The following is a 26,708-nucleotide window of genomic DNA, read 5'->3' as shown; positions in this document are numbered from 1 at the left end:
CACAGACCACCAATGATGTAATAGGTGTCCTGGTTTTGCTACCTACCAATAAACCAATAAATGCCACACAGGGTGGGAATACAGTCAAGCACCTAGCAGGCCATGGTACAGTATCTGTAAATGCTCTAGAAGGAACTGGCCAGCCCACCCTAGTGAGGTATAAATTAGACATTCTATATTTACAGGACTGCTTACAGCAGGGGTGAAGAATCTGTCCAAATGTTGCTGGACTCCAACTCTTGTCATCCCTGACCCACTGGCCATGCAGGCTAGAGCTGATTCGAGTTGGAGTCCAACAACTTTCGAAAGGCCACAGGTCCCCCACCCTCTGAACCAGTGGCTCAACATTTAGAATACTTCATTTGAATCAACCATAATAAGCACAGGGAGACAGACAGACCAGATCCTGGGGGGCTTAGAAACCATGCAGACAATGCCACATTGGATGTTACTGGCCTTTAGAAAGGGCTTTCAGAACATGTGTTTTGAGAATGGCAATGAAATATTTCCTGAAGGTCTCAAATATGATTATTGTTTGGTCCAAGGATGGAGAATCTGTGACCCTCCAGATGTTGTTGGTCTCCAGCTCCCATCAGCCTCAGCCAGCATGGCCAAAGGTCAGGGATGATGGGAGCTATGATTCAACAAGATCTGGAAGGGCCACAGGTTCTCCATCCCTGAATTCAGTCTGATTAATGAAGTCTGTATATGTATTTAAGCAAGCAAGTCATCCAAATTACTCATTGGAGTCAAGGTACATTGCCGGTCTTGAGCTGCAAATATTTTGCACAAGCATCTAAAGAATTTCTCTGTCTCTTTCCCCATTGCAGTCTCATTCTATCCAACTTCATTGTAAAACTTTTCACCTTTCTGTTTCATCATGGCCTCTGTATGTTAATATTTTTATTTATTTATTTATTTATTTTATTTATATACCGCCCTAAGCCCGAAGGCTCTCTGGGCGGTGTACATAAAAGAATGATCTTTTTGATTCAAGTCTTTCCCCCCTCTTTTCCAGTACCTCTCAGTATGGACCTTCAGATTTCTTACTGATATGCATTTGTCAAAATGTACTCTTTCCAGCCAAATTGTATGGAACACTTTCTGATGCTAGCCCTAAAGAAAAAACAGTGGCAGTTTTGCTTTCCATGCAAGCTAATGTATGTTTGGCAACAGCTCCAGCTGTTGCGTCTCCCTTCTTGGCCAACCCAGACCATATTAGTGCTATAAGAGTATAAATCTGAGTTTATACCTTCATATTATATTTGATCCTTATAGGATCTCTTGCGCTTGCTGTCCCAAGTCTGACCTAGACATTTCTGTTTTGCCTGCCAGAAATTGCTTGCAGGATGATGAATCTGGAGCTTCTATGAGGCACAAAAGGTTTACTCTCTGTAATCAGATTTTACTATAAATGAGAATACTGATGGATAAAGAGTTAGTTCTAGCTATTCTTGCAGCAGTCATTGTTGCAAAGAAACCAAAAGCTTTATTTTACTGAAAACATTTGTATCAAATCTTTCCTAAAAAGCTCAAGGCAGCTTATGAGAAAGGAATATACAAATACAACAAGACAAAAATTATAAATACAATAAAACACTAAAGGCACCTTGAAAAAAGAAGACCAGCAGATAAAACCATAAAAGAAGATGACCAGCAGATAAAACAGTAAAGAACTTCAGTTAAAAGCAACCAAACAGGCTTCAATAAAGTTGCTAAATATCGAAGTCAGACCATCCAGGAAGCCTTGAGGCAGACCTCTCTAGGCTCAAGCTCCAGAACTTGGGTGCAGCCGCCACTGAAAGTGCACTTTCTGTTGTCCCAATCAGACATAAAATCAGGAGGCACAGAAGGGCCTCTTTTCATAATCTTAATACTCAGGCAGGCTTACACTGGAGCTTTCCAATGTACATGAGACCTCATATATGAATCCAATCACTAACTACACTTCCCAGGATTCTTTGGGGGAAGCCATGACTGTCTAAAGTAAAATAAAGGCCTGGCATGAAAAACAATGATACTGTTCACAGTGTTTTCCTTTTGGAAAGGAAAGGGGCTTCCCCTCTGCCAAGTGCCCACCCACCCAATCTCCTCCCCTCTGTCCCTCCTCCAGGTCACTTTCACCTATCTTAATCATGATTGTACAGGAGTAAATCCCAACTCAGAAAGTATGCAAATGATCAAACCTTCCCTCCTCTCCTCCTCCTCCCCCTTCCTTTGTCCCTCTCTCCTTCCAATACCCTCCCCCTCCTTCTCCCCTTCCCCCTTCTCCTTGTCCCCCATGGTCAGTTTTACCTATCCTAAGCATGACTGCACAGGAGTAAATCCCACCGAACTCAGTAAGCATGCAAATGATCAGATCTGCCTTTCCCCTCCCCTCTTCTTCCTGCACTCCTTCTCCTCTCCTCTCCCCTCCTCCTCCCTTTTCCCTCCTTTCCCCCTCTTCATTCTTCCTCCAGCCCTCCCTACCCCTGGTCACTTTCACCTATCCCAAGCATGATTGCGCTGGAGCAAATTCCACTGAACTCAATAAGCATGCAAATGATCAACCCTCACCTCCCCCCTTCCTTCTCCCCTCCCCCCTCCCCTGTGGTCAGTTTCACCTATCCTAAGCATGATTGCACAGGAGTAAATCCCATTGAACTCAATAAGCATGCATATGATCAATCCTTTCTCAGGAAACTTGCACAGGATCCCATTTCTTACCTCCCGGATTAAAAAGCAGAGAAATTCTCTAACAGGCAAAAAAAACTACCTATAACATACCTATAGCCAACAGATATTTATGTTTATTTATTTTATTTATTTATTTATTTTCATTTCTAGACCGCCCATAGCTAATAGCTCTCTGGGCGGTATACAAAACGAGATTAAAATACAATATAGAATAAAATCAGTAATAAAGGAACACATTAAACTAAAAACATTAAACATAAAGCATTAAACATTAAAATGCCTGGGAGAATAGCCAGGTCTTAACCTGGCGCCTAAAAGAAAGAACCGTAGGCGCCAGGCATATTTCCTCCGGTAAGCTGTTCCTGTTGAGCAGGAGACCTGACCTCCTCTCTGAGATATTGTACACCACTTGCCATATGTTCAGAGGCACGTTACCAAATTCTTCCAAGCTACACAGGAAATGGATTGGGCTGTGAAAGACCAACCCAAATTGTGTTTGCATTTTGACAAATTAGAGGGCAGTACAATATCTCAGAGGAGCTCAAGTCTCCTGCTCCTCTGGTGCATTCACTATAGCTGCCCAATTTCTCTGCTTTTTAAAGTTTGATAGAAATATCTGTTGGCGATAGGTATGCTCTTAATCTGCAAGGGTTTTTTGCCTATTAGTGAATTTATACCATCTGAAATCTCTGTATGTATGTATGTTTGTGCTTCCATCAGGAGAGCATCTAATGCTGAGTCAGAAAGCGCCGGCCATTAGACCACGGAGAGAACATGTTCTCATGTCTTTTTTCATGAAGTGCTACAAGCTCTTAGCCACTGCAGATAACATTCATTTTATGGTGCACTATCATACCTTATCCAATCAGAGGACTGAACAGCCAGCTGGCACATGGTCAGGCGGTGTCGGCTGGAGACTAGACCCTGCAAGAACAAAGATTGTCAGCAAAAGTAATGGAGGGAGATTTCACAGCACTGGACTTTTCTAAAGTTAATACAGCCTCTTCACTTTAGGGGTTCACTAGATTTGGGCTCTAGAGCCTGGGAGACCTGCGTTCAGACTTCCATTAGCCATGATGTTCACTCGGCAGTCTTAACCAGCCACCAATTCACAGCCAGACGTACCACACAGAGTTGTTCCACTCAAACAGCTCCTGGATCTTCCAGTTATATTTACTAACTGTAGCTAAACTGAATTTAACAATGAAGTGTAATACAAAAATATGAAGTTGGGTATTCTGAGCCAATTCTTAAACAATTTTTCTAAGGTTCAGGCCCTCCTCCCTCTCATCTAAGAGCTACTGCAGGATGTTTATAAGACTCCTGCAGAGACCAAGCAGGTCCAATGATAATTTCAGCAGCATAACTATCCTAATATGTTAGTGTACCAAATACTGTTTCAAAGGATTGGCATAAAACAAAAGGAAACACACCCTACACTGCAGCAATCAATAACAGAGGATTATCTGATCCATAAAGCCACCACCTTCACTCAGTCACACTCTATGGGGTTCCAATATCAGCTGTGGTGACGAGCTCATTCCTACTCTCTTCAGACACAGCCTTAGCACAACATCTCTTCGGAGCAAAGATGGCATAATTTTTACCTCACAGAGAATTTGTACCTTTAATAGCTGCATGACAGGCAGGTGTTCAACAGGTGCAGCCTCTCACTGCTGCATCTTGATAGCACCTGTTGAGAATTTCTGCCTGTCCCACCATTGTTATGAGAGAAAAAAGGTGGCAAGTGAAACAGAAAGTCTCAGCAACACCCATGATGCTTATTCAACTAGAAACCTTAGGAGCCAGTTCTAGGTGTCACCAGTTTTCATCCTAAATGGATTTTAATGACAGCATCACAAATATTGATGAGAACAAAGGGGCTTACCCACCTGCTTCCCATAGGAGTCATGTACGGGTGAGACAATTCCACCAATGACAATGAACCTTCCTGTCTTGTGCAGATAATCCCGGGCTCTTTCTAGTGAAAGGAGAAAGGGGAGATGTGTGGAGCGAGAAACAAATGAACATTTAAATTTTGTTAATCAGAGACAAACTAGCAAAACCAGTGCAAATGTGTGTACAGAGTACTGCAAAGCATTTCAAAATGGATCACAAAATCTGCACAAAAGCCATCACATCTCTAGGCCTGTACTGTTGTTATATTGGATTTTTATATTGTTGTTTTGTGTTTTTATTGTTTATGATATATTTTACTACTGTCTATGCACCACTTTGAAATTTTCTAAAATGTAAAGCTGTATAAAAATGCTTTTAATAAATAAATAAACTATGGAAAACATTCAAAGTGCTTTGCAATCCTCATTGTAATGCACTAAGGGCCTCACTGGTAGCGGTGAACCCTCTGAACTACTGTAATGTAGGTGAAAGAGGCTTAGGTAAAGCTCATATGATTGCGCAATCTTAGAAGGTTATAGAGGTGCATGGCTGTGAGGGGTGTGTGGCATGTCTATCATAAAGGGGCCCTGCAGTTCTGCATTTGCCACTATTATACTGGTGGGGACACACTGGCAGTAGGCAATAGCAGCTTGTAAACCTGGTGCTTGGAAGAGGCAGGTTGGGAAGAGAAAGGAGAAAATGGTAGCCGTTCCAATTAGGATTGCCAGGTCAGAAGCATCCCAAACCCTGAGATTTCAGGGGTGTGACATACTGATGTCATGAGGGCATGTCCTAGTGATGTCATGGGGTGGGCCCTAGTGATGTCATTAAGCACGATACATTAAGCATCAACCACAGTTGCTTGGAGCATACCACTCAAATAAAAAAAATCTGATTGGAAATTCAGATAGAAATCTTAGCTAAATGAGGGTGTTTCCAGGTCCAGCTGAAGTGACGGGATCACTCCTCCTCACCTGTTTACAGAGCCTGGGTAAGGTACATTTAATCTAATCTACTTGCTTCGGGCAAGAAGGGTTTAAGTGCCCTCAGGCCAGGCCACTCACCAGAAGGCCATTGTAAGAAGAAAGCCTAGTGTTATGGAGATATTAGATGGGAGCATTCAGGAGTAAAGATGGATGCCCTGAAGGCTGCATTTCTAAACACACTTACTAAGGGACTAAGCCCCATAGTAATCAACAGGAAGTACTTCTGAGTATATATTGTTAGGATTGTGCTGTTGGTAAGGCTTGACTAGGGATCCTCTGCAAAGATATTCATATCCAAGCAGGGTTGGCAACCCACTGCCTAGAATGCCCTGCCTGCCTTTTAACGTGGCTGCTCCAAACTTCTTTACAGACTTGACCCTTCACTGCAGAGAGGGGTTTGAGAAATAAGTAAGTCAAAAAGATTTTCTACACTTTCCTGCCTACTCTGTGGGCTGCTATAAACTCACTTTGATAGCCAACTCAATTCCAGTGAGTAATAATTGACAGAGAGAAAACATACGTGGTTTGGTCTACCTTCACAAGCAGTAGATTGGGAACAACAGCAATTGAAGCTACACTTCCCAATATGTGAATTCTTTTTTACCACTACAGTACTGAGCAAGAAACAAACCATCATGCAAATAACAAGGTGCATCATCTGACTACATGGAACCACTTCTATGGATGTAAGGGAATAAGGTCAGAAGTAAATGAAATGCAAATAGAAAAAGAAAAGAAAATACAGTGATGATTTCCTAAATGCAATACCATATCAAACACAACAAGATTGCTATAAGACAGAAAACTTAGCATCCCACAACCACTCAGGGTTCCTAACCAAAAATAAAAAAACCCTGGCAGCCAGTCAGCCAAGGTCACAGAAATCCCCATGCAGCACAACCTGATCCAGGGGCTACAGTTAGTGCAGAATGCTGTGGCACGATTGCTGACATGAGTGAGACCCTATCAGCCCATAATACCTCTGCTCTGAAATCTGCACTGGTTGCCAATTTGCTACCAGGCCAAGTTCAAGGTGTGCTTTCCATGTTACAGGTTCCACATATTACTTGTTTGCTCTTGTAAGAAATTGATCATTTAGTGCGACAGTACCTAAGCTTTGGAACTCCCTGACTATTTACATTAGGCAGGTGCTTCATTGTATTCATTTTGGCACTTGCTAAAAACATTTTTTGTTTAGGCAAGCCTACCCAGGCATGTAGAAGCTATTTTGCTTTTTATCTGTTTTTAACTCATTTTGGTTTTATTATTTTGAATGTTTTTAAATACCTGTCTTTAACTGTTTGTGCCAATAATTTCATTGTTTTAATTCCTTCTGTAAACAGCTTTGAGGTTTTTTACAATGAAGTGGTATATAAATGTTGTAAATAAAATACATAAATAAATTTCAGAATCACTGTGGCCCTTGGGTCTCTTTCCTCTTTTAGGCACAAAGGAATCTGCCTTATACTGACTCAGGCCATTTGATACCATCTAGCTCAGTACTGATGATATGAACTAGCATTGGCTCTCCATGATTCCAGGCAATAGTCTCTTCCAGAGATTGAAGTTTGGACCTTTGCATGCAAAGCATGTGTCCTGCCACTGAGCTACAACCCTGTTTAAAAAAGTATCTTTTAAAATTGTTCTTTTCAGTTCCCTAATGAATGCACAGCATACCAGGGAAGAGCTACACCATGCATTTGAAGCACATTCAACATACATTTGAACAGAGCTTGGAAGATTACTTTTTAAAAGTAATACATTACAGTTACAATTACATGGCCCCAGAAGAGTATTTATTTATTTATTTATTTATTGCACTTGTATACCACCCCATAGCCGAAGCTCTCTGGGCGGTTTACAGCAATCAAAAACATTAAAACAAATACACAATTTAAAACACATATTTTAAAAACAATTTAACACACAATTTTAAAATTCAAAACAATATAAAAACAATTTAAAAACACATGTTAAAATGCCTGGGAGAAGAGGAAAGTCTTGACCTGGCACCAAAAAGATAACAGTGTTGGCACCAGGCGCACCTCATCAGGGAGATGATTCCATAATTTGGGGGCGACCACTGAGAAGACCCTCTCCCTTGTTGCCGTCCTCCGAGCTTCCCTTGGAGTAGGCACCCGGAGGAGGACCTTTGATCTTGAACATAGTGTACAGGTGGGTTCATATCAGGAGAGGCATTCCATCAGGTATTGTGGTCCCAAGCCGTGTAAGGCTTTATAGGTCAAAACCAGCACCTTGAATCGAGCTCGGAGACATATAGGCAGCCAATGCAAGCAGGCCAGAATCGGTTTTATATGTTCAGACCATCTAGTCCCTGTTACCAATCTGGCCACTGCATTTTGCACAAGCTGCAGTTTCTGAACCATCTTCAAAGGCAGCCCCACATAGAGTGCATTGCAGTAATCTAATTTGGAGGTTACCAGAGCATGGACAACTGAAGCCAGGTTAATTACCGTTACAATTACAATTGCTCTGAAAGTAACGGATTACTTTGCTTTTTCTCAAAAGTGATCACTACAATTACATTTCAGTTACTTTAAAAAAAACGCCTACAAGGTGCTGGCCTTGGCTGCTGTGCATCTAAGTAGCCTAAAACAACATTAAAAATAAGCACACACATACAGAGGTAGTAGAATAATTCTTTTTATCCATAAGATAGCAGCGGTGGGCTCTCCCGCTGGTAAGGGAGGTGGGGAGGGAGACAGAGGCCACTACTCAGATCTTTGCATGTCAAACTAAGTGCAACACCACCCCCCACTCAGCCAGCCAGCATAATCTCTCTCACTTAACCACCTCCCAGACCCTGCCCTGCCACCAACTAAGGGACACTCACTCAAGCAAACATCTTCCCGAGATGTAAAAAAGTTAAAATACTGCAAATGCAGCACAGTAGCTAGAGAGGGTGGTGGAGGCCACTTTGTGTGCCAAGTGCAAACACAGTATTCACACACACACAAACACACATACACGTTGTCATCTTTCATCTCCACAGTTCTTTATCTCCATTCTGCTGCTGTCTCCTTCTCCTTTATCCATGTTCTTGCCCTCCAGCTCCTTTTTCCCTCCACTCCATTCTTCACCAACACCATCCATTTTTTTAAACAATTGTTTTCTCCACTCCACCCGTCTTGCTCTCCACCTCCTCCTACCCACCCACAGAGCACGAGGGAAGAGCAACGCTGCACAGAAGCCCAGTTTGAGGCACATGATTTTCGTCCACAAATCAGAGGAGCAGAAGACTTCCCCTGCTTACCCCCCAAAGGTAATGCTGGAAACATTACAATTACTCCACAAAACAAATAAAATTACTCCTAGTTCTATTACAATCAAAATGTAAAGGAATTACCCACTCATTCCTCAAAAAAGTAATGAATTACAAGTAATACATTACTTGTAACTAATTACTTCCAAGCTCTGCATTTGAAGCACATGAATCCCATCACAGAATCATGGGAAATGGAAACCATAACTGTGAGGGGGAAACTACACTTCCCAGGATTCTTTGGGGGAAGTCATGCGCTTTAAATGCAAGTTAGTTGTGCTTTAAATGTATTATGTGGATCTGCATTACTTCATAAACTTTGCCTGCATATAAATCATTTTAATTAAATTTTAAAATGGAAATAGGTTTACTGAGTGACCATGGATTACACACCATCTCTCAACCTAATCTGCCCCTCAAGGCAAAAACAACAGAGGGGGATCATGAGCATCCCAAGGAAAATGGGCACACTTAAAATGTAGAGGAAATAATAATTTGTAAATAATAATTTACAACCATAGTGCAAAATCAGATACATATCAAGACATAGTATGAAGAAATATTTATACAAGTATGAATGTCAAAGATGTTTATTATTTACACAACCTGTAAAGATATTTATAGTGCAATCCTATGCAATGTTTACTCAGAAGCAAGTCCCAATGTATTCAATGAGGCTTACTCAAACAAGGAAGCATGCACAGGACTGCAATTAAGTGATAAGGAACTTCACTCACCCAATCCAAAATTCAGAACCATGCCACTTTAAGCTGTTTTGCAACTGTTTTATATTTGTTTTATGGTTATTGGATTTTAAATGGCTTATTTCTTGTTGTGAGCTGCCTTAATTTCCAACCCTACCTCACAAGGTTGTTGGAAATGTTCCATATGCACACACACTGGAGATGTAAAAATACCCCTCCATATAATAGTTTATTGTCAAAACCAGTTGGCTATTGCAGAACATTTTTAAGCATTAGTTTCCTGCCAAATAAAAGCAATGACATGTAAGTAAGCCCTGCCTAACTGCTTAAAAAAAAAAGGATCGGAGGGGGAGAGAAAGATTTACAACATAGATTTTTCTATGTTCACTGAAAAGTTCCATTGATTTTCAGCACAATCCTAACTATGTCTACTCAAAGGTGAGTCCTATTGAATTCAATGGGGTTAACTCTCAGGTATGCGGCATTAGCACTGTAGCTTTATATTGGGAAGGTTTTCAAAACAGGTTATGAATAAGACAAATAAGCTGCCCTCTTCAACAGTCCAGTAAAATTTAAACTTGTTTGATTCCTTAATTAGAAAAGTATAACACTTTACCATGTACACTTTCTAAAACTTCTGTTCAAAAATTATTTGAAAGATAAAATGTATAATATGCCATTTTTGCAAGTAATTAAAAAATCTGCATGCACACTTCTATTATAATTATAACTAAAATTGTTTACTGTGTATGCCCACCAAGATCCTGCTGTGATCTTCTATTGTAGTGCAATCCTATGGATGTTTACTCAGAAGCAAGTCCCAATCCTGTACAGAGAAAGTACTCTTTATGCTGCTGAAACCTATATATTTACTGAATTCCTGATGTGAGACTAGCAGGAAAAAGAAACTGTTCTCAGAACTTGAGATGAGGTTTAGGTATTGCCAGGGGTCAACAAATCTTGTCAATCACAACCCTGACTTCACTTGTTGGCTAAAAACCTGAAAGGGCAGGGCTCACAGCAGCCGGTACTAACAGAAGTTGCCAGGGGGGCTGACACTTTGGTTTATATCTTTTGAACCAGACCACATAGAAACTTATTTTTTTTAAATGAAAGCTAAGAGTCTGGAGATTAAGGTGACTCACCCAGAGACCCGGAGAGGACCCGCAAAAGCCAGAGTCTCTGGGCGAAACCCAGACACCTGGCAACCCTAATTCCAAAGGAAGAGCAGGTAGTGGCAAAGGGAGCTGTCCAAGGTTGCTGCATGTAGAAAGTTAGTGCAGGGGGGCAGGGGAGTCCACAGAAACTTGGAGCCCCTTACTGAAGACTGTAAATCCACTAGAGGCTGGCCCTATTCTGACCTAATATGCTGCCAATACTAAATAATGAAGGAAGCCACAAATATTGATGAGTAGCTAGAGACCAACTGATGAGTCAGGAAGACCAAGCTTCCTCCATCAAGTTCAATTCAGAATGCAGACTTGCCTCCAAGAGGTAGAGATGGGAGAAGTTACTTAGACGTTTGTTTGCTTAAAACATTTTTACTCTACTCTTCAGTCAAAAAGGCTCCCAGAGCAGCTTATGTTAGACCAATTAAAACAAGGCAGTTTCTGCCCTCAGGCTTACAATCTAAAAGGCACAACACAAAAGGAAAAAGGGATGAGCTAGAAAGAGGAAAACAAGAACATTCAGGCACCAATTGTTAAAAAGTTCATTTATTGATCAGCTGGAACAGAAACCAAATGGAGCCGATCTCTCAGCAGAGCAGACAGAATGGCCCTGCTTTGCTTCACTTCCCTTGCTGAATCTTGATTAAATGGCTGCTGCCAAGAGACAACGGAGGGAGGGAGGAACCCAACAGAGCTGGACTCTCTGCAGAGTTGATGGAATGGCTCTGCTTCCCATCTCTCTCTCTCTCTCTTCTGCAGTCTAACTGACATTCCCCAATCCATAACTACCCTGGGATGAAATCTAGCCCTAAAGCTCCAAGGCCTGCAGAAGCACAGCACTTCTTTCAACAAAGATAAATTTGAAGGCTTATATTATATATAAATTAAATGGCAACTGATTAGTCCAGTAGCCTGTTGTCCAGTTGTATGTCTAAAACTGGCAACGTCACGCAGTGACACTCTTTCGCATTTGTCTGCTGGCTCAGTTATCATATTAAGAGAACTATGGTACACTTCAAAACCAAACCAAACCACAAAGTCTTATCCTACTGACACAGTTTGCTTAGTAGTGAATATAGGCCAAGCCATCACATGATGTGACAACCGTGTGTTCTACACCACACCATGCAAATATTCAAGAGGCAGATATAGATGATGGTCATTTTCAAATCAGAGGGTCAAAAGGACAAGAGCAATTGAAGAAAATGCTGTCCTTGATTAAATTGGACAGCAGGTCTTTTTCATAAAAAATAAAGCAGGTGTCAGGTACAAATGGAAAGAAGCATCCCCTTTTCTCACACACATAGGAGGGGAAAAGTCTGAGATGGCGTCTGCTGCAACACTTTGTGTAGATCCTGTAAACAAAGAATGCTTCTTTTCTTTAGAACATTTGTTTTATTCACGTGCTTTCTATTCTGCATTAAGAGCTTTCACACAAGGCACAAGTGTTGTGAGAGAAACTTAAAGATACTTTCATGTATGAAAAAACTTAGGCTTACCCTACTATGGCATCTCCTAAACTGCAGAACTCCCTCTCCACAGAGATGCTTCTGGGATCTTTGTTGTACTATGTTGATTGATTGCATGCATTGTAGTGTTATTGTATATCTTTTTATTTTTTTTAGAAAACATTTTACTGAATAAATTTCATATAATAGTGACACAAGCACAACATCAAAACTTCACAGTATGCAAAACAAATACAATTCCCAATGATTACAGTAAGAAACTAAAAACAAATATAAGCACAAAGTCACCCCATTACCCAGAATCTCTTTGGAATTATGTCTAACGTAAATGATCTTTGTAAGAAATGGTGGCAATATCATTCCATCTTTTTGTACCACATATACAACAAAAGGATACCAGACATCTTCATACCGCTTAATTACCAATTCCCCTCATTAATGTTTTTGCTAACGCTAAAGCCCCCACTTTTTCCCACCAACCTGCCATTGTAAGGGAAGATGAGTATTTCCAATGATGTGCTACTTCAATCTGAGCAGCTGCTAAAGAAATTGAGTTTTTTATACGTACGGTTTAGAAGTTCATCTGGAAATATAGAGATCAAGGCAAGCCGTGGGTCCATTGGAATGAGCTAAAGTACAATTGAGGAGATCTTCTGAAACACCATTGCAAAAAGGTTTGGACCACAGGACACAACCACCACATATAAAAGAAAGTCCCCAGCAGCCCACATCCCCTCCAACAATCATATGATAGAGAAGCATTAATCCAATGCAATTTGACAGGTATACAATACCACCTACAAATCAGTTTAAACATCGTTTTTCACAACCTGGCAGAAACTGTTTTCAGAGGAGACTTACTCCAAATAGCATTCCATGTTCCTTGTGAGATTTCCATCCCAAGATCTGCGTCACAGAGTTCCTGTAGGATATCAAATATCCTCTCATTTTTAAAAACAAAAGTGTGGTATTGCATAGAGATCACTCCCTTCAGATTGCCACTTTGCATACCGAGTTTTCAAACTGCGTTAAACCTCCAGCGGAGCCATGCACACATAAATATGTTCAACAAAACATGCCTATTTGTCTGGCTTCAAACCACCCTAAAGGAATGGGATGCAAAGCAGCTTGCAACCGGGCTTCCGTAAGCCGAATTTAATTAGCAAAAAGGTCCAACACCCTACAGAGACCATGATCAGCTCCAGCACTGTGGAGTCAGAGTCGGAGTCATGGAGTCGGAGTCGGAAGCAATTCTGGGTGGAGTCGGAGTCGGTAGAAATGTACCGACTCCAACTTCAAAATAAATTTTGATTGACAAAATTTTTAAAATATAAATTCACAATGTCAAAGAAGCTTCCTATGAAGTCAGCTGTATTTCAGCATTTCACCATAACTCAAGATGGAAAACATTTTGTGTGTCAGTGACACAATGACACAGAACCCAGACGAAGACAAATGCTGTGATGCCAAGATAAGCGGATATTCAGGCAGCGATAAAAATGCTCCTATGAGAGCTTCCAATTTAAAAAGATATTTACAGCCCTTTCCAGGGCTGTGGAGTTGGAAGCAATTTTGGGTGGAGTCGGAGTTGGAGTCGGAGTTGGACAGTAGAAAAATAGAGGAGTCGGAGTCGAAGGTTTGGCGTACCGACTCCACAGCCCTGATCAGCTCAATGTCCATTTTTTAAAATTAATATTGTTCACTGCTTTAGAGACCTTTGGGCTAAAAAGCAGTATATAAATAAAGCATACCATACCATACAGCAAGGGTGGGGAACCTTTTTAGCTTCATAAGTCAGATCCTTATCAAGATCAGCCTCATAGGCCAAACTTGACAGGTGGGCAGGGCCGCCCACCTGTCACAATGCAGTCAGCAAGGCACTGCTTAAAGGAAGGAAAAAACCTTGCAATGCAAATCCCTTCCTGATTGAGGCACGATTTAGCCCCACTCATCAGCAGGGAACGGGCTCATGCGATCAAACTACGCAAGTTTTTAACTCCTGCTCATTAGGTAATATACATCCTCTCTTGTATTACATCCACTGTATACCTGTCTACCCTGGTCTTTGATGGCTAAGGTATTTTATTTTGTGGATGCACCTTTATTGCTGGATTTATATTTTTCCGTTCCATTTGGAATGGTTTTAGGTGTTTTATAATTGTAATGATTTTAGCTGTTTTCATAATTGTGAAGTGTGGGTAAGAAATCTTATAATTAAATAAATAAATAAAGAGTGGAGAAATACTGGTGAAATAGTGGCTAAAAGAGTGAAGTGGAGAATCATTATTTCAAATCTCTCCTTGGCCATGACCTTCCTAGGTAACCTTATGCAGCCTGCTGTCTCTCAGCCTCAGGGATAATAGTGCAGGTCTACCTTGCAGGGTTATTGTAAGGATTATTGAAATAATATATGCAAAACAATTTGAGCACTAAAGGACCAAATACATAGTAGCATTTGCAAACAAGCTATTTCAGATACATGTCTATCTGAATAATGGTTGATGCTTCAAAATTACATCAAAAAACAAACCCAACATGGTACATTTCTAATGAGAGATTCTGTGACAAAAAGAAGTTGGAATACAATCAAAGAAAAATGCTGCCTTGTACATTATAAAAGGGTTGTTCACTAGATCTTCTAAAGTTTTTCATTTCAGAGAACTCAGACTGTCACTCCACCTAAGTTTCATCCCAGCTGTCCTTGCCAAAACTCCACGTACATGCATGCAAGACAGCCAGACTGTCAGCCATAGATCTTAACGTTGTAGCTTTGTGTCTTTCATTGTCAATACCTTCACAGGAGGCTGGATCTCTGCCATTAATACCGGCTGGCAGCAGCCTCCCAATTACCATATATCCACAGAAGTAAAAATTGTGCAGTCTGGGAGTTAGCAAAAATACATGCAGTTGTCCCATGGCTACTCTCTTGAATTCATAGCCTACACATCCTGGGCTCAGAGAACCCAATGAAAGAGACACCTCTTTTTCATCCTGCTACAATTGCTAGCACCCATATCTCAACACTCATGGCTAAAGCAGTCATCAGGCCACCCCCACCACTACCACCAGTAGACAGAGTGGAGGACAGACCTGTGTGTTCTACCTGCCTGGTCTCCGTCAGATACAGTGGAGGATGCTTTCCCATCACCGTAATTGAAGCAAGACTCAACTGTCAGTCTGGTCGACACGTGTGTGCAGAATAGGAGTGGGCCTTGCTCAGACAGCAAAGTGTATCAGGCTGGCCCCGGTTATTAGTTACACCTGCAAATGAGTGGCAGGGAGAGATAGTTAATGAGGCCTAACCTAATGGTTACTGTCCTTTGTCCAGACAGATATTCACCTTCCTGCTGCTAGGAATGGCTCATTGTGATGCACAATGCACTGCAGGACAACAGTCTACAAATCATAAGGAAAGCCATCTCCAGAGAGTGTGGCAAGTTCAGGGTTTTGTTGTTGTTTTGGAGGGGCCAAGAATGGGTGGTAAAAGGTCCCACTTCAACACACTGACATTCTCAGTTTGTAGAGAGCATCCAAGAAGTTCAGAGGCAACATGAAATTATGTTTGTAGCACTTATTAAGCCGGTAATTGGGTGTTAGAACAAATTAAACCAGAACTCTCACTAGAAGCTAAAATGATCAAACTGAGGTTATCATACTTTGGACACATCATCAGAAGACATGATTCACTAGAAAAGACAATAATGCTGGGGAAAACAGAAGGGAGTAGAAAAGGAGGAAGGCCAAGCAAGAGATGGATTGATTCCATAAAGGAAGCCACAGACCTGAACTTACAAGATCTGAACAAGTTCATGACAGATGCTATTGGAGGTCGCTGATTCAAAGGGTCGCCATATGTTGTAGTCGAGGCACATAACAACAACAATCATAATCAAGGATGGAACTATGCACATTACCACAAAACAAACAAATGAACAACAAGAAATTCCCAAATAATTGTTGTCCTTGCAAGGTAAAATGTGCCTGAGGGTGGGTTGGTAGGGATGGCGGAGAAATTCAGTTACTTAATTCAAACTTCTGGAAATAATTGGCAAATCAAAATGCAGCTATCCTTTGATGTTCACACTTCTCTGAATGTTTATAATGCAGATCTCCAACCAAAAAATGTGTATATTCAGGGGAAATATGCATTAAAAAATGAAATTTGTGAAATTATACAAAATGCATTAAATTTGCTTTAAAATGCTTTGAAAAATGCTTTAAAATGTGTCTATTAGGCAAAACTGCATACAAATATTTGTATATTAGGTGAAATTTAAAATAATATGCTGTCAAATTTTTATGAGGACTTTCAGGGTTTTTTTTTAGCAACTTGATACAGAACTGCAGTTAAGCTTGGAAAAATCAGAAACTGAGAGAAACCAAAACTGAGATATTTGTCCATCCCTACTGTGTGTGTATGTGAGAGGGTGGAAATGAAGGGGAGAACAGGCAGCAGGGAGAGGTGTTTAACTTTCCCTTACCCAGTTCTATCCTGTAAATGTCTGTTCAAGTTCCACCCCCACCCACCCCTGGATGGCCTGTAAAGCTGGACTGAGAAAGAGCCTAAGAATTTGCAGGGGAGAATTGGTGGTAGTGGGAAGAATTAAGCACTCTACCCTCTGTTCCCCTAATTTCCTCCAACAGAAGCCCACTGTGTCCCCACTTTTTACGTTACCTTGGCAAACATAGGCCTGGGAACTCACTTTTGGCAAAGGAACATGTCAGTCCATCCCAAGTTGTTGTTTCCTCTAACAGCCAACCTCTAATTGCAAAGCATTATCCTGAAACTGCGCTTGAAGCCTTTTGCTCTATATCTCTATATCATTATTTCAGCTCCCATCCATCCCTTTTCTGGTGGGCCAGCTCAGTGCCGTTTCCTCATGTTGGACCTTACCGCTTGACATCATCACTTCTGTGTTTTCTGCACCCTAGAAAAGGATACTGCAGTTTATCTTTTTCTGCTTGTTTGGGCTGTTAGAAAGAGACCCAGAACTTGTCACTGATGCAAACTGACTGGCATAGTTCATTTGGAAATCAAAGGACTCCTTTTAACCTTAGCAGTGACATAAGAGGCAGGAATTATGTTTCCCCTTTCACAGATGGACACTCCTCTTGCCCTGAGAGATGCCAAGTCTGCAGCTGATGACTGGAGGGCAGGATTTAATGGGCAGAAACTCAGCCTCCACCCCATAATACAGCACTGATGAGAAAGGAGCATTGCTTTTAACATACAAGTGTTGCACGATGCAGGAATTACCAGCTTCTATGCTGTAGGTCACTTAAAAGTCAAACTAATTTCACCATTTCTGTGGAGATTGATGACGGAATATAAGGGCCCTGCATCTTAACATCTATTAGAGAGACCCAAGCTGGCCCTGCTCCAATTAAGAAGCTGTCAGCTCTGCCTTTAAAAAAGTACTTTTTTATAGGAGTTAGTGCTCGCTTTGGATGGGTACTCAAGACAAAAGCCAGTATCAATGAATAGGGCTGCAGCTGCCATGGAAATTAATTCACATTGTTGGAACAAAAGCAATAGATCACTCTTAGCATTTTGACACGCTCAGATAATAAGGTGTTACTGCATTTCAATCTCAGATTTGTTTAGAATCAAAGAACAAACTGAAGTTAGTTAAAAGTCAAGGAAGAGAGATCTCCAAATAACAAGGATCCCTTTTTCATGGCTCGCTACCTATTGCGAGGGCCCATCTCCTGCTGACTGCTGCTCTCACCTCTGTATTTCTCTACGCAACAGGGTGGCCTCAGGCTAGGAATGGGGGAGAAGTTTAAGTCAGTTCACATTTAAAGGGGATTCTACCTAATTCAGACTTTCTAAAACTGGATTCCTGAATGCCCTGGGGGAGTTCCCAGTAGATAGAGCAGGTGACCCTGCTGAAGCCCTTGTCACGCTGTGGAACAGCGAGGCGCTTCAGGTTCCCGACACGGTTGCCCCCGAGTGCCCTCTCTGGCACTGTGGAGCCTGGCTTGCACCTTGGTACACCAGTGAGCTAAGGGCAATGAAACAGGCTGGACGACGGCTAGAGCACAAGTGGCGAAAGATGTGCTGTGAGGCTGATTGGGAACGAGTAAAACATCATAACTGTGCCTATTGTGTGGCGGTGAGGGCAGCAAAGAAGGCCCACTTCTCTGCCTCCGTCGCATCCTCAAGTAGCCGTCTGGTGGAGCTTTTCCGTATTGTCAGGGGTCTGTTGACATCAACTCCAGGAAATGGAGTCTTAGACCGTTTGGAGGCCCACTGTGAATTGTTTGCAAGGCACTTTGAGGGTAAAGTTGCTCACCTCCGTAGCAGTCTTGATGCCCCATCCACATCTACTGTAGTCCCCAATGAGGAGTCCAGTGCAACGTCTGCTGCAACGTCTTGGGAACGGTTTCAGTTGATGCAGCCTGCTGACGTGGACAAGGTGCTTGCGATGATATGGCCAGCAATGTGTCCTCTCGACCCTTGCCCTTCTTGGCTTATTAAAGCTTGCCGAGGGGGTCTGACCACGTGGATCCAGGATGTGGTCAACGCATCATTGTGACAGGGAGTGGTTCCAGTCACCTTGAAAGAGGCAGTGATTCGACCACTCCTGAAAAAGCCCACCCTGGACCCATTGGTTTGTGACAACTACCAACCGATTGCAAATACCCCCTTCTTAGGAAAGGTGATTGACAGGGTTGTGGCGTAGCAACTGCAAGTACTCTTGGATGAAACAGATTATCTTGACCCATCCCAGTCTGGGTTCAGGCCTGGTTATGGGACTGAATCGGCCTTGGTCACCCTGATGGATGAACAACGACCCTGTTCGTTGGGCCTGGCAACCAAGAGGTCTTCTGTATCTTTAAAAGTTGTGCAGGGGGAAGGGAGAATTCCACCTTGTGGTTTTTCTCATTACAGTGTTGCAAGAACACCTGCACTTGGCTGACTTTCTCTTCTCCTAAAGATACAGGATCAGTCTCAGGCCATGAACCTGGCAACCCTAACATGCACCCATATGCTTCCTTGGCAAATGTCTCCTGCAAATAACAGCAGGCACCTTCATGAGCCTCTTTTAAAGGAGCCAGAACTCCACATAGTATCATAGTGTCTCACAGATGGTATATATGCACAGCATGTACTACTCCATGTGGTATCTTTGTGTAAATGTGTTTTCCATTATGATTCATGTGTATTGTGCGGCAATAGCAACAATGCCACTTGATCCCCAACACCACTTCCTAGTTGTGCATCCTCCAATTCTGGTATCCGCTAAGAGAGAAAAATTCTAGATAGGCCTCTTAAATTTTGACTAGATGGCAACCCAAGACATTTGGGTTACAACAAAACAGCGTCTCCCAAAGAATCCTTTGCTACTACATGTTATGTCCCTGGGCAATCCAGAGACACATCTCCAGCCTAGAATGCCCCTATCACCAGCCCTGGCACACCTTCACTAAAACACAATAATTACATTGGAGACATCTCTACATCTGTACGTAGAACATGGATTGAAGGAGGTGATCATATTGGGAAGGCAAGGTTAAAGATCATCCAGATGGAGATGGGCAACCAAATATTATGATGTTGAGATCCTAACAAGAACCCTGAGATTACATACCAATGCATTATGGCCAAAAGAGCTCAGCTATTTAGAGCCTTTTTGGATTTAGAATCTCTTTGGATAGTTGGAAGTGAACTGGAGTCTGGATTTGTGTATTGCATTTAGCTTTGAAAGAAGAAGGCACTAGATTCAAAAACAGTGAGAACGGCTCATTGATTCCAGTTAATGACACTTTGTTGCTAGTTATGACATCCCCCTGGTTGTCGTAGAAACAAGGCAAGAATGAATTCTAAAATGATTTGTTGTGAACCTAATTTAGGCTCCTATGGATTAGTTCTTACAATTCAAGCTTACATTCCACTCAATCAAAGGAGGAGGAGAAGGAGAATTGCCCGCCCTTCACCCAAAGGTCCTGGGGGGGGGGGTCACAACAGTTTTAAAATACATCATTAAAAACAGTTAAAACCACTTAAAATTACATCAGAAAAAATAGCGTAGGTCTTAAAAATCTCATCTCAGGCATCAAAAGCCAGGGTAAATGTTTATGAACAGTTGGAAAGACCATTACAGAGCAGGGAAACATCTTGACAAAAATAAGAAAGTATTATAAAAAGTGCACAGAATTTTGAGCACAAAGAAATAATAAAAGGATGGGATAAAGTGAGATTGGGGGGGGGGAGTTAAGATATTTGGAGCCAAAGTATTAATGGGAACTAAAGTCTAGTACCACATGAGAACTTAAGCCCAGAATCCTAACTGTAGAATTTGTAAATGTAAAATGTAATTCTAACTCTAATTACACCTAAGGCTATGATCCACACTTTCTTGGGAGTTCAGCTGAAGTCAGTAGGGCTTACTTTCAAGTAAGAATTCTGAAGATTGGGCTGTATGTGGTCAGTATTTTAATACGGGTTTAGGCCTAGTTCACATGTGCATGCACGCATGAACACACACCATATGAAATTGTAAAACTTTCTGAACTGTAGCAGTTCAGACTGCAGGTAGGAGAAATCATATGGCTAAATGCTTCATCAAGAAAAATATTCCTTCATCAGGAAAAATAGCATATCAGAAATCTAAGTCAAACACTTTTCCTTGGCATCTTGTTTTCTAGGAAGCAGTTTTTATAGAGAGGAACATTCAAACATGCCATCACTCTCCTACAGTCTATAATGGTACAATCCAGGAACAGTTTTCTTATTTCATCTGCCATGTATGTGAACCCAGACCTCAATAACTATTAATACTTAGAAATCTTTATTACCCCTTCATCTCTGGGAAATCACAGCATGTGAAATTGACCTCACTAATATCCTTCACTACACACATAGGCACACATACAGAGTTGCATTCCTTTCCAGCTTTGGCTAGCACTGTGTATGGGAAGGTGGTCAGATGAAAAAAGAGGACAGGGCTTCTCCACAACTGCACTTTTAACAGCTTCCCAGAAGGAGAGATGACAGCAGGTACACTGATGCAGACTTCTACAAGCTTTGACTTCTGCAATGCAGGGTAAGGACAAGGCATAATTTATTCCCAGTTCTTTTGGTTTGATGATGGCATCAACAAAACAGTTGTAATATGCATTCCTCCATCTCTGGTTGCTTCCAGATGATCTTTTTATTGCACATTCATCCTGATTTGTTTAGATAAAGTTTGGAGGGAGGTTAGCTATTTATTGAGCATTCATTCTGATTTTTTTTTTGTGGGGAAGCCATACAATATTGCATCAAGTGTTATGCCATACTTTCCAATACATTCCAACCACCTTCCATATGGCAAAAAGTCAGGGGAGGGAGCAGGACTATTGCACAAGAGTGCCAAATCAAATTTCATTTTGTAACCTGAGTTTGCCAATATGTGATTGAACCCCACTTGGAACTAACGACAGTCTGGGTGTGCTCGCCCTCTCTGTTTTTCTCTAGGAAGTTCTGTGATGCTAATGGATATAAAAGTTGACTCTTTTCCTCTAAACTATATTAATGTTCCAAATGAAAACGAAAGTGATCCTTGCTAAGGGTTTCAGGAGAGCAGTGGTTTGCAAAACTTCCTGCTTTCATGGAACCCTTTCCACATCATCTCACTTGCTGTGTCTGCCACCGTATCAGGGTATTGCTGGGCATTCTGAGATATTCCCATGGAACACAGAGCAAATATGCGGCACTGACATAAGAGTGTCATCTAAAACACACACAACATTCCCTATGAGAGGGATCAGTAATGATGAGTGAATAAGGATGCACAAATCTTTCAACTTCACATACATATTTTTCCAGTCTCAAGTTCAGTTCTCCACATTTCTACATCAGTTTGCAATTTAAAAAGTATGCGTGAAAATCCATTCGCTTTTTCATTCAAATTTCTCCTAATGTTTTGCAAAACATGTTCCCTAATATAATACAATTTTGTATGCTAATATATGCATTTTTATTCACATTTTACCTTTGTATATGCATTTTTGTACACTTTTCTGGAGAGCTGCGTTGCAAAATGCAAAGAAGTGTAAATTGTGAAGGACTGCTGGGTTTCAGTTCACATACTGTTTTGGACAATGCAAATTAGGTAGGTTTGCCTTTAAGTGCAAATGAAACTGAATTTCTCCCCCATCCCCAAAATTACTGTTCTTCCCATTCGGAAATACCTCCTGACAATCTTCAATGAACACTAAATTCTCCATAACAAGAATGAAAACTAGTGCATTAAAGCATAGGTGATCTGTCCCAAAGCATGGTGCACCTTTCTTGTATGAAACACGTCCATAGTGGTCATAGTTTCTCAAATGAAGGCACACTGGCCATGTACGGCCAACAGAAATCTTGATGTGGCCACAAAATCCTTTCCCCTCGTCCTATACACATCAATGTTACCTCCAATTACTATATTACTCCCAATGACTTGAACCAGACAAGAGAAGGGTTTATAATAGGGAAAGGTGCCTCAACCCCACCCTGTATTCCGAATCTTTTCTTTGTCCCATACAAGAGAAAGGGTGCAGACCACACACAAATGTAAATATTACAGGAAACGGAGAAAAACACCTGATATCCCTGGTCAGAATCCAAAACTAGTTATGTAAACCCACAAGGAACTTAGACTTGTTTTTGTCGAGTAGCAGCCCACCACCATGCTGCACAGTAAACCGTAACTTTCAAAAGAAGTTTTTAGTATGGCACAAGTGAAGCAGCTGTTCAAAGAAAAAGTCAAAAGTTCTGCTAGGCAGGTACAGTTGCTTAGTTCCCAACCCGGGAGACAATAGCGTAGAAAGTGGGGACAGGGATTATTGTACTGTCAGAGGCAATTTGCTGTAAATGCCACTTGCTGGGAATCCCAAGAGTGCTGTGGCACTGTGGTCCTGCTTGCTAGTTGGCCACTGTGAGACCTGGATGCTGGACTAGATGGGCCTCTGGCCTGAACCAGCAGGCTTTTCTTATGTTCTTACAGCCATACAAATAGTTAGATTTTAGAACTGTTGCCACTATGAATGTGCAGTAGCTATCCTCACAGCCAGAGGTGAAGCCTGCTTTGAGGACACTTATTTGCTAAGCTGTCAAAACGAGATGAAGGTTTCTCATTCTGAGCGACAACACTGGTATTTCCTACTGTTCTGTGGCTTTAGGGTGACAGCATTGAGTCATCTGAGATGTTAGAGAAATGCCTGTCTGTCTCTTTGGGAAAGGCTAGTTGCGGATTCCATCTGCAGTGGCAGAGTTGCTTCTCCGCAACAATAATGCTCACCAGCCCCAGTTAAGAAGAGTGGAGGAGCATTTAACCCAAGCCATGATATAAATATGTTGAAATTGTGGTTTTAAATTATGATGATGATTATTAGAAAAATAAAAATAGATACAATATGGTTATAGAAAAATAGGAGAAAATACAAAAGAAATGGGTTAACTGCTTATTTTTATCTGCCTTTGTTATATATATTTTTTAAATTGTATTTTTTGCTGTTTTATTGTATTTGAATCATTAGCCCTCTCGGTGGAAAGACAGGATATGAATTTAACAAACATAAGAAACCAGGGCAATTCCATGACCCACAAATCTCTTCTTATCTTCAGGTTGTTGTTGTTGCTTTAAACATCTGACTTGGAGATATTTAAATAATCCTAGAAGATTTTTCCTTCCTCCCCCTATAATTCCCCCTCATTTTTTTTGTCAGGTAGCTTAGTCTATGGGCTGATCCCAGCATTCCCAATCAACTCATCATAATGGACGGCCGAGGTACCCACTACCACCTCCCCTCAGGTTTTTGAGCTCACCTGAGAGCTGATCTACCCATACACATGGCCCAGAATGATGCAGAGTTCCTGGAACTGTCCTGTTTCAGACTGCAAAAGAGCCAAACATGCAGTTCCCCTTTATACAGAAAATTAGCACATCAGGAAGGTTAAGCTATTATTATTACAAGTGGGTCTTGGAAGAAAGGAAAATTCTATAAAGTTCATGCTTCATGAAACCCACAGTTGAAGGCAAGCTGTAGAAGAGGTGAGGAACCTGTGGCCTTTCAGATGCTGTTGGACTACAACTCCCATCGTCCCTGGCCATTGGCCAAGCTGACTGGGACTGATGGGAGCTGGAGTCCAAAAACATCTGGAGGGCCACAGGTTCCCCATCCCTGGGCTACTCCAAACACTCAGAGACTAGAATCCTCTCTCTGACATAACAGCTTTCCGTAGGCAGAGACATTTTTAACGCAGGTGGTCTGACACAAACACACAATCCCTCAGCTACACTGTTGAAAGGGGAGATTCAGGATCTTTGTACCATGTGATTTATCTGAATGTATCAATGGGCCTTGTGCTACTACTGAGGTTAAAGGCGAGCCTGTTCCCCTAGGAACTGCTTGTACTTCTTGAGGGATGCCTGCCCCACTATTTCAGAACCACGGCTCCAAGCCAATCTCATGCTCGTTTAATATTTTATGTTCTCTTAATGGGGTTTCAGTGGGATTAACAGTGCTGAAACACAGTCCACTCTGTTCTATATGGTAAGCTTTAATTGTGTTGTAACTTGATCCGTCTGCTGGCTATGGAGTTGCACATCCCCCTGGTAAGATAGGATCTTGGCAGGCACCACTGCGGTAATCATGCTCTTTACTTCTCAGTAGCACAGTCAATGTTTTAATGATTAGGAATCATTCTGAACTAAAAGGACAGAGGGTCTTCATTGGTTCTTCTGAGATTTTTCAATGTCACTCCAGCCCCACAATCACAGTGAACCCCAATTTTTGGCTCTACCACCTCTATCAGTCCCAAGGATAATCAGTGAACCCCAGGATGTCTCTTACTTTAGAGACTACCTGCGAGCCCCATATTCTCACAAGCCTGAGTGCTCCTATCATCGCTGATCCCATCTGTATGATTTGTTACCTCAGGTGAAGTCCTCCTTCCTTCTGCCTAGCTTCCTTCTGGAATCCCTTCTCAACTCCCTGAAGCCTTCCACTGGAGGTTTCCCGGTCCCTAGACCTTCCTCACGAACTCTTGCTACTTCTGTTCCTCCCCCTCTGAAGTACAGCTTCCCACCACTTTCCCCTCTGTCCCTGTCTCCAATGGCCTGCTTTTCTTCCCCAGTCTCTTCCTCTTGCTCTATCTCCACTCCTCAGCCTCCACCTTTCTGGCTTCCCTCTTCCCAAAGGTATTCCCGTTACCTGCTTCCTCTCACATGGCTTGGGTCTCCCCCAGGAAATGCAGCCAGCTCTCATTTTGTTCTTCAGCTGTGTGCATTCTTCAGCTCTGCCCGCATTGTAAGGACCCCTTGGCGAATCCATCCTGCTGACAGCTGTGGAGCTGGCTCCTGCCACCAATGTTTAAAATTCTTATTGCCCGGTTAAGAAAACTGCACTCTTTTGTAACTTTTTCAGTTCCTAATTAAAGAGGTATTTGTCCCAACATATATGTTAAATGGTTTTCATAGTATCACTTTGGAAAATATTTAACATAGATGACTCAAACTTGAAATTTGCTTCAGGGGCTTTGATTCCCTCCATAACAAACACTAGGATTGCCAGGTCCATGGCCTGAGACTGATCCTGTATCTTTAGAAGAGAAAGTGCAGGTGTTCTTGCAACCCTGTAATGGGAAAAACCACAAGGTGGAATTCTCCCTTCCCCCTGCACAACTTTTAAAGATACAAAAGACCTTTTGGTTACCAGGCCCGGACTCCAAGAGGTCTTCTGTATCTTTAAAAGTTGTGCAGGGGGAAGGGAGAATTCCACCTTGTGGCTTTTCCCATTACAGAGTTGCAAGAACACCTGCACTTGGCTGACTTTCTCTTCTCCTAAAGATACAGGATCAGTCTCAGGCCAAGAACCTGGCAACCCTAATACAAGTAGGATATCATTTGGATTTTCCACCCCAGGCACAAAAATTGGGTGGGCAGACTGCAGAACTAGAAAAAGTTCAAAGAACTGATGAAGGCTGCAGCCTTAAGCATAGTCACTCCAAACTCAGACAAACTCATGTCCAAGCATAAATGGCTAAGTCTAGAGTTTTGCCTAATCAGAGGGTCTAGAGCAGCTTTCCCCAGTCTTGGTCCCGCAGATGGTTCTTTCCCCCCCCCCTCCAATTCCCATCATTCCCATCCAGCTTAGCCGGTGCTCAAGAATGATGGTAGTTGTAGTCTAATAAAATATGGGGATAAATGCTTGGGGAAGGCTGGTCTAGGTTGTGTGCAGTATGAAGATCAAAACATAAACACCTTTTCTTTTCTTTTTCTTTATTGCTTTTAAAAGTTAGTTTATTGGGGGGGAAGCCAACAAATATCAGAAGTTAGAAAAATAAAGTTAAGTATTATATATATAAATACATAAGAAACATATCAACTTAAGAATATAGATATAATAAATTAAGTAAAAAATAGAATTAGGCGCAAGGAACATATTACAAAGAAATAAACTAACATATAAAAACAAAAAGCAACATTGAATACTGTAATTGGTGAGACTATTATCTTTCTGAGACACTGTTTATCACACCTCAACAT

The 26,708-nt window shown here is 41.7% G+C and overlaps 1 protein-coding gene across 1 annotated transcript in view; it reads right to left on the bottom strand.

Annotated features, from left to right (window-relative positions):
- Positions 1 to 26,708, bottom strand: part of NMNAT2 (nicotinamide nucleotide adenylyltransferase 2) — a 92,567-nt gene that overhangs the window by 45,504 nt on the left and 20,355 nt on the right. Inside the window, exons 2-3 of the mRNA XM_061630576.1 lie at positions 4,569 to 4,657; positions 3,533 to 3,600 (exon numbers count right to left, since the gene is read on the bottom strand). Of these exons, the coding sequence (XP_061486560.1) occupies positions 3,533 to 3,600; positions 4,569 to 4,657 (157 nt within the window). The remainder of the gene's footprint in view (positions 1 to 3,532; positions 3,601 to 4,568; positions 4,658 to 26,708) is intronic.

This window comes from Rhineura floridana, chromosome 6 (assembly GCF_030035675.1).
Source record: "Rhineura floridana isolate rRhiFlo1 chromosome 6, rRhiFlo1.hap2, whole genome shotgun sequence".
Lineage (NCBI taxonomy): Eukaryota > Metazoa > Chordata > Lepidosauria > Squamata > Rhineuridae > Rhineura > Rhineura floridana.
This window is presented reverse-complemented; position numbering and strand designations above follow the sequence as displayed.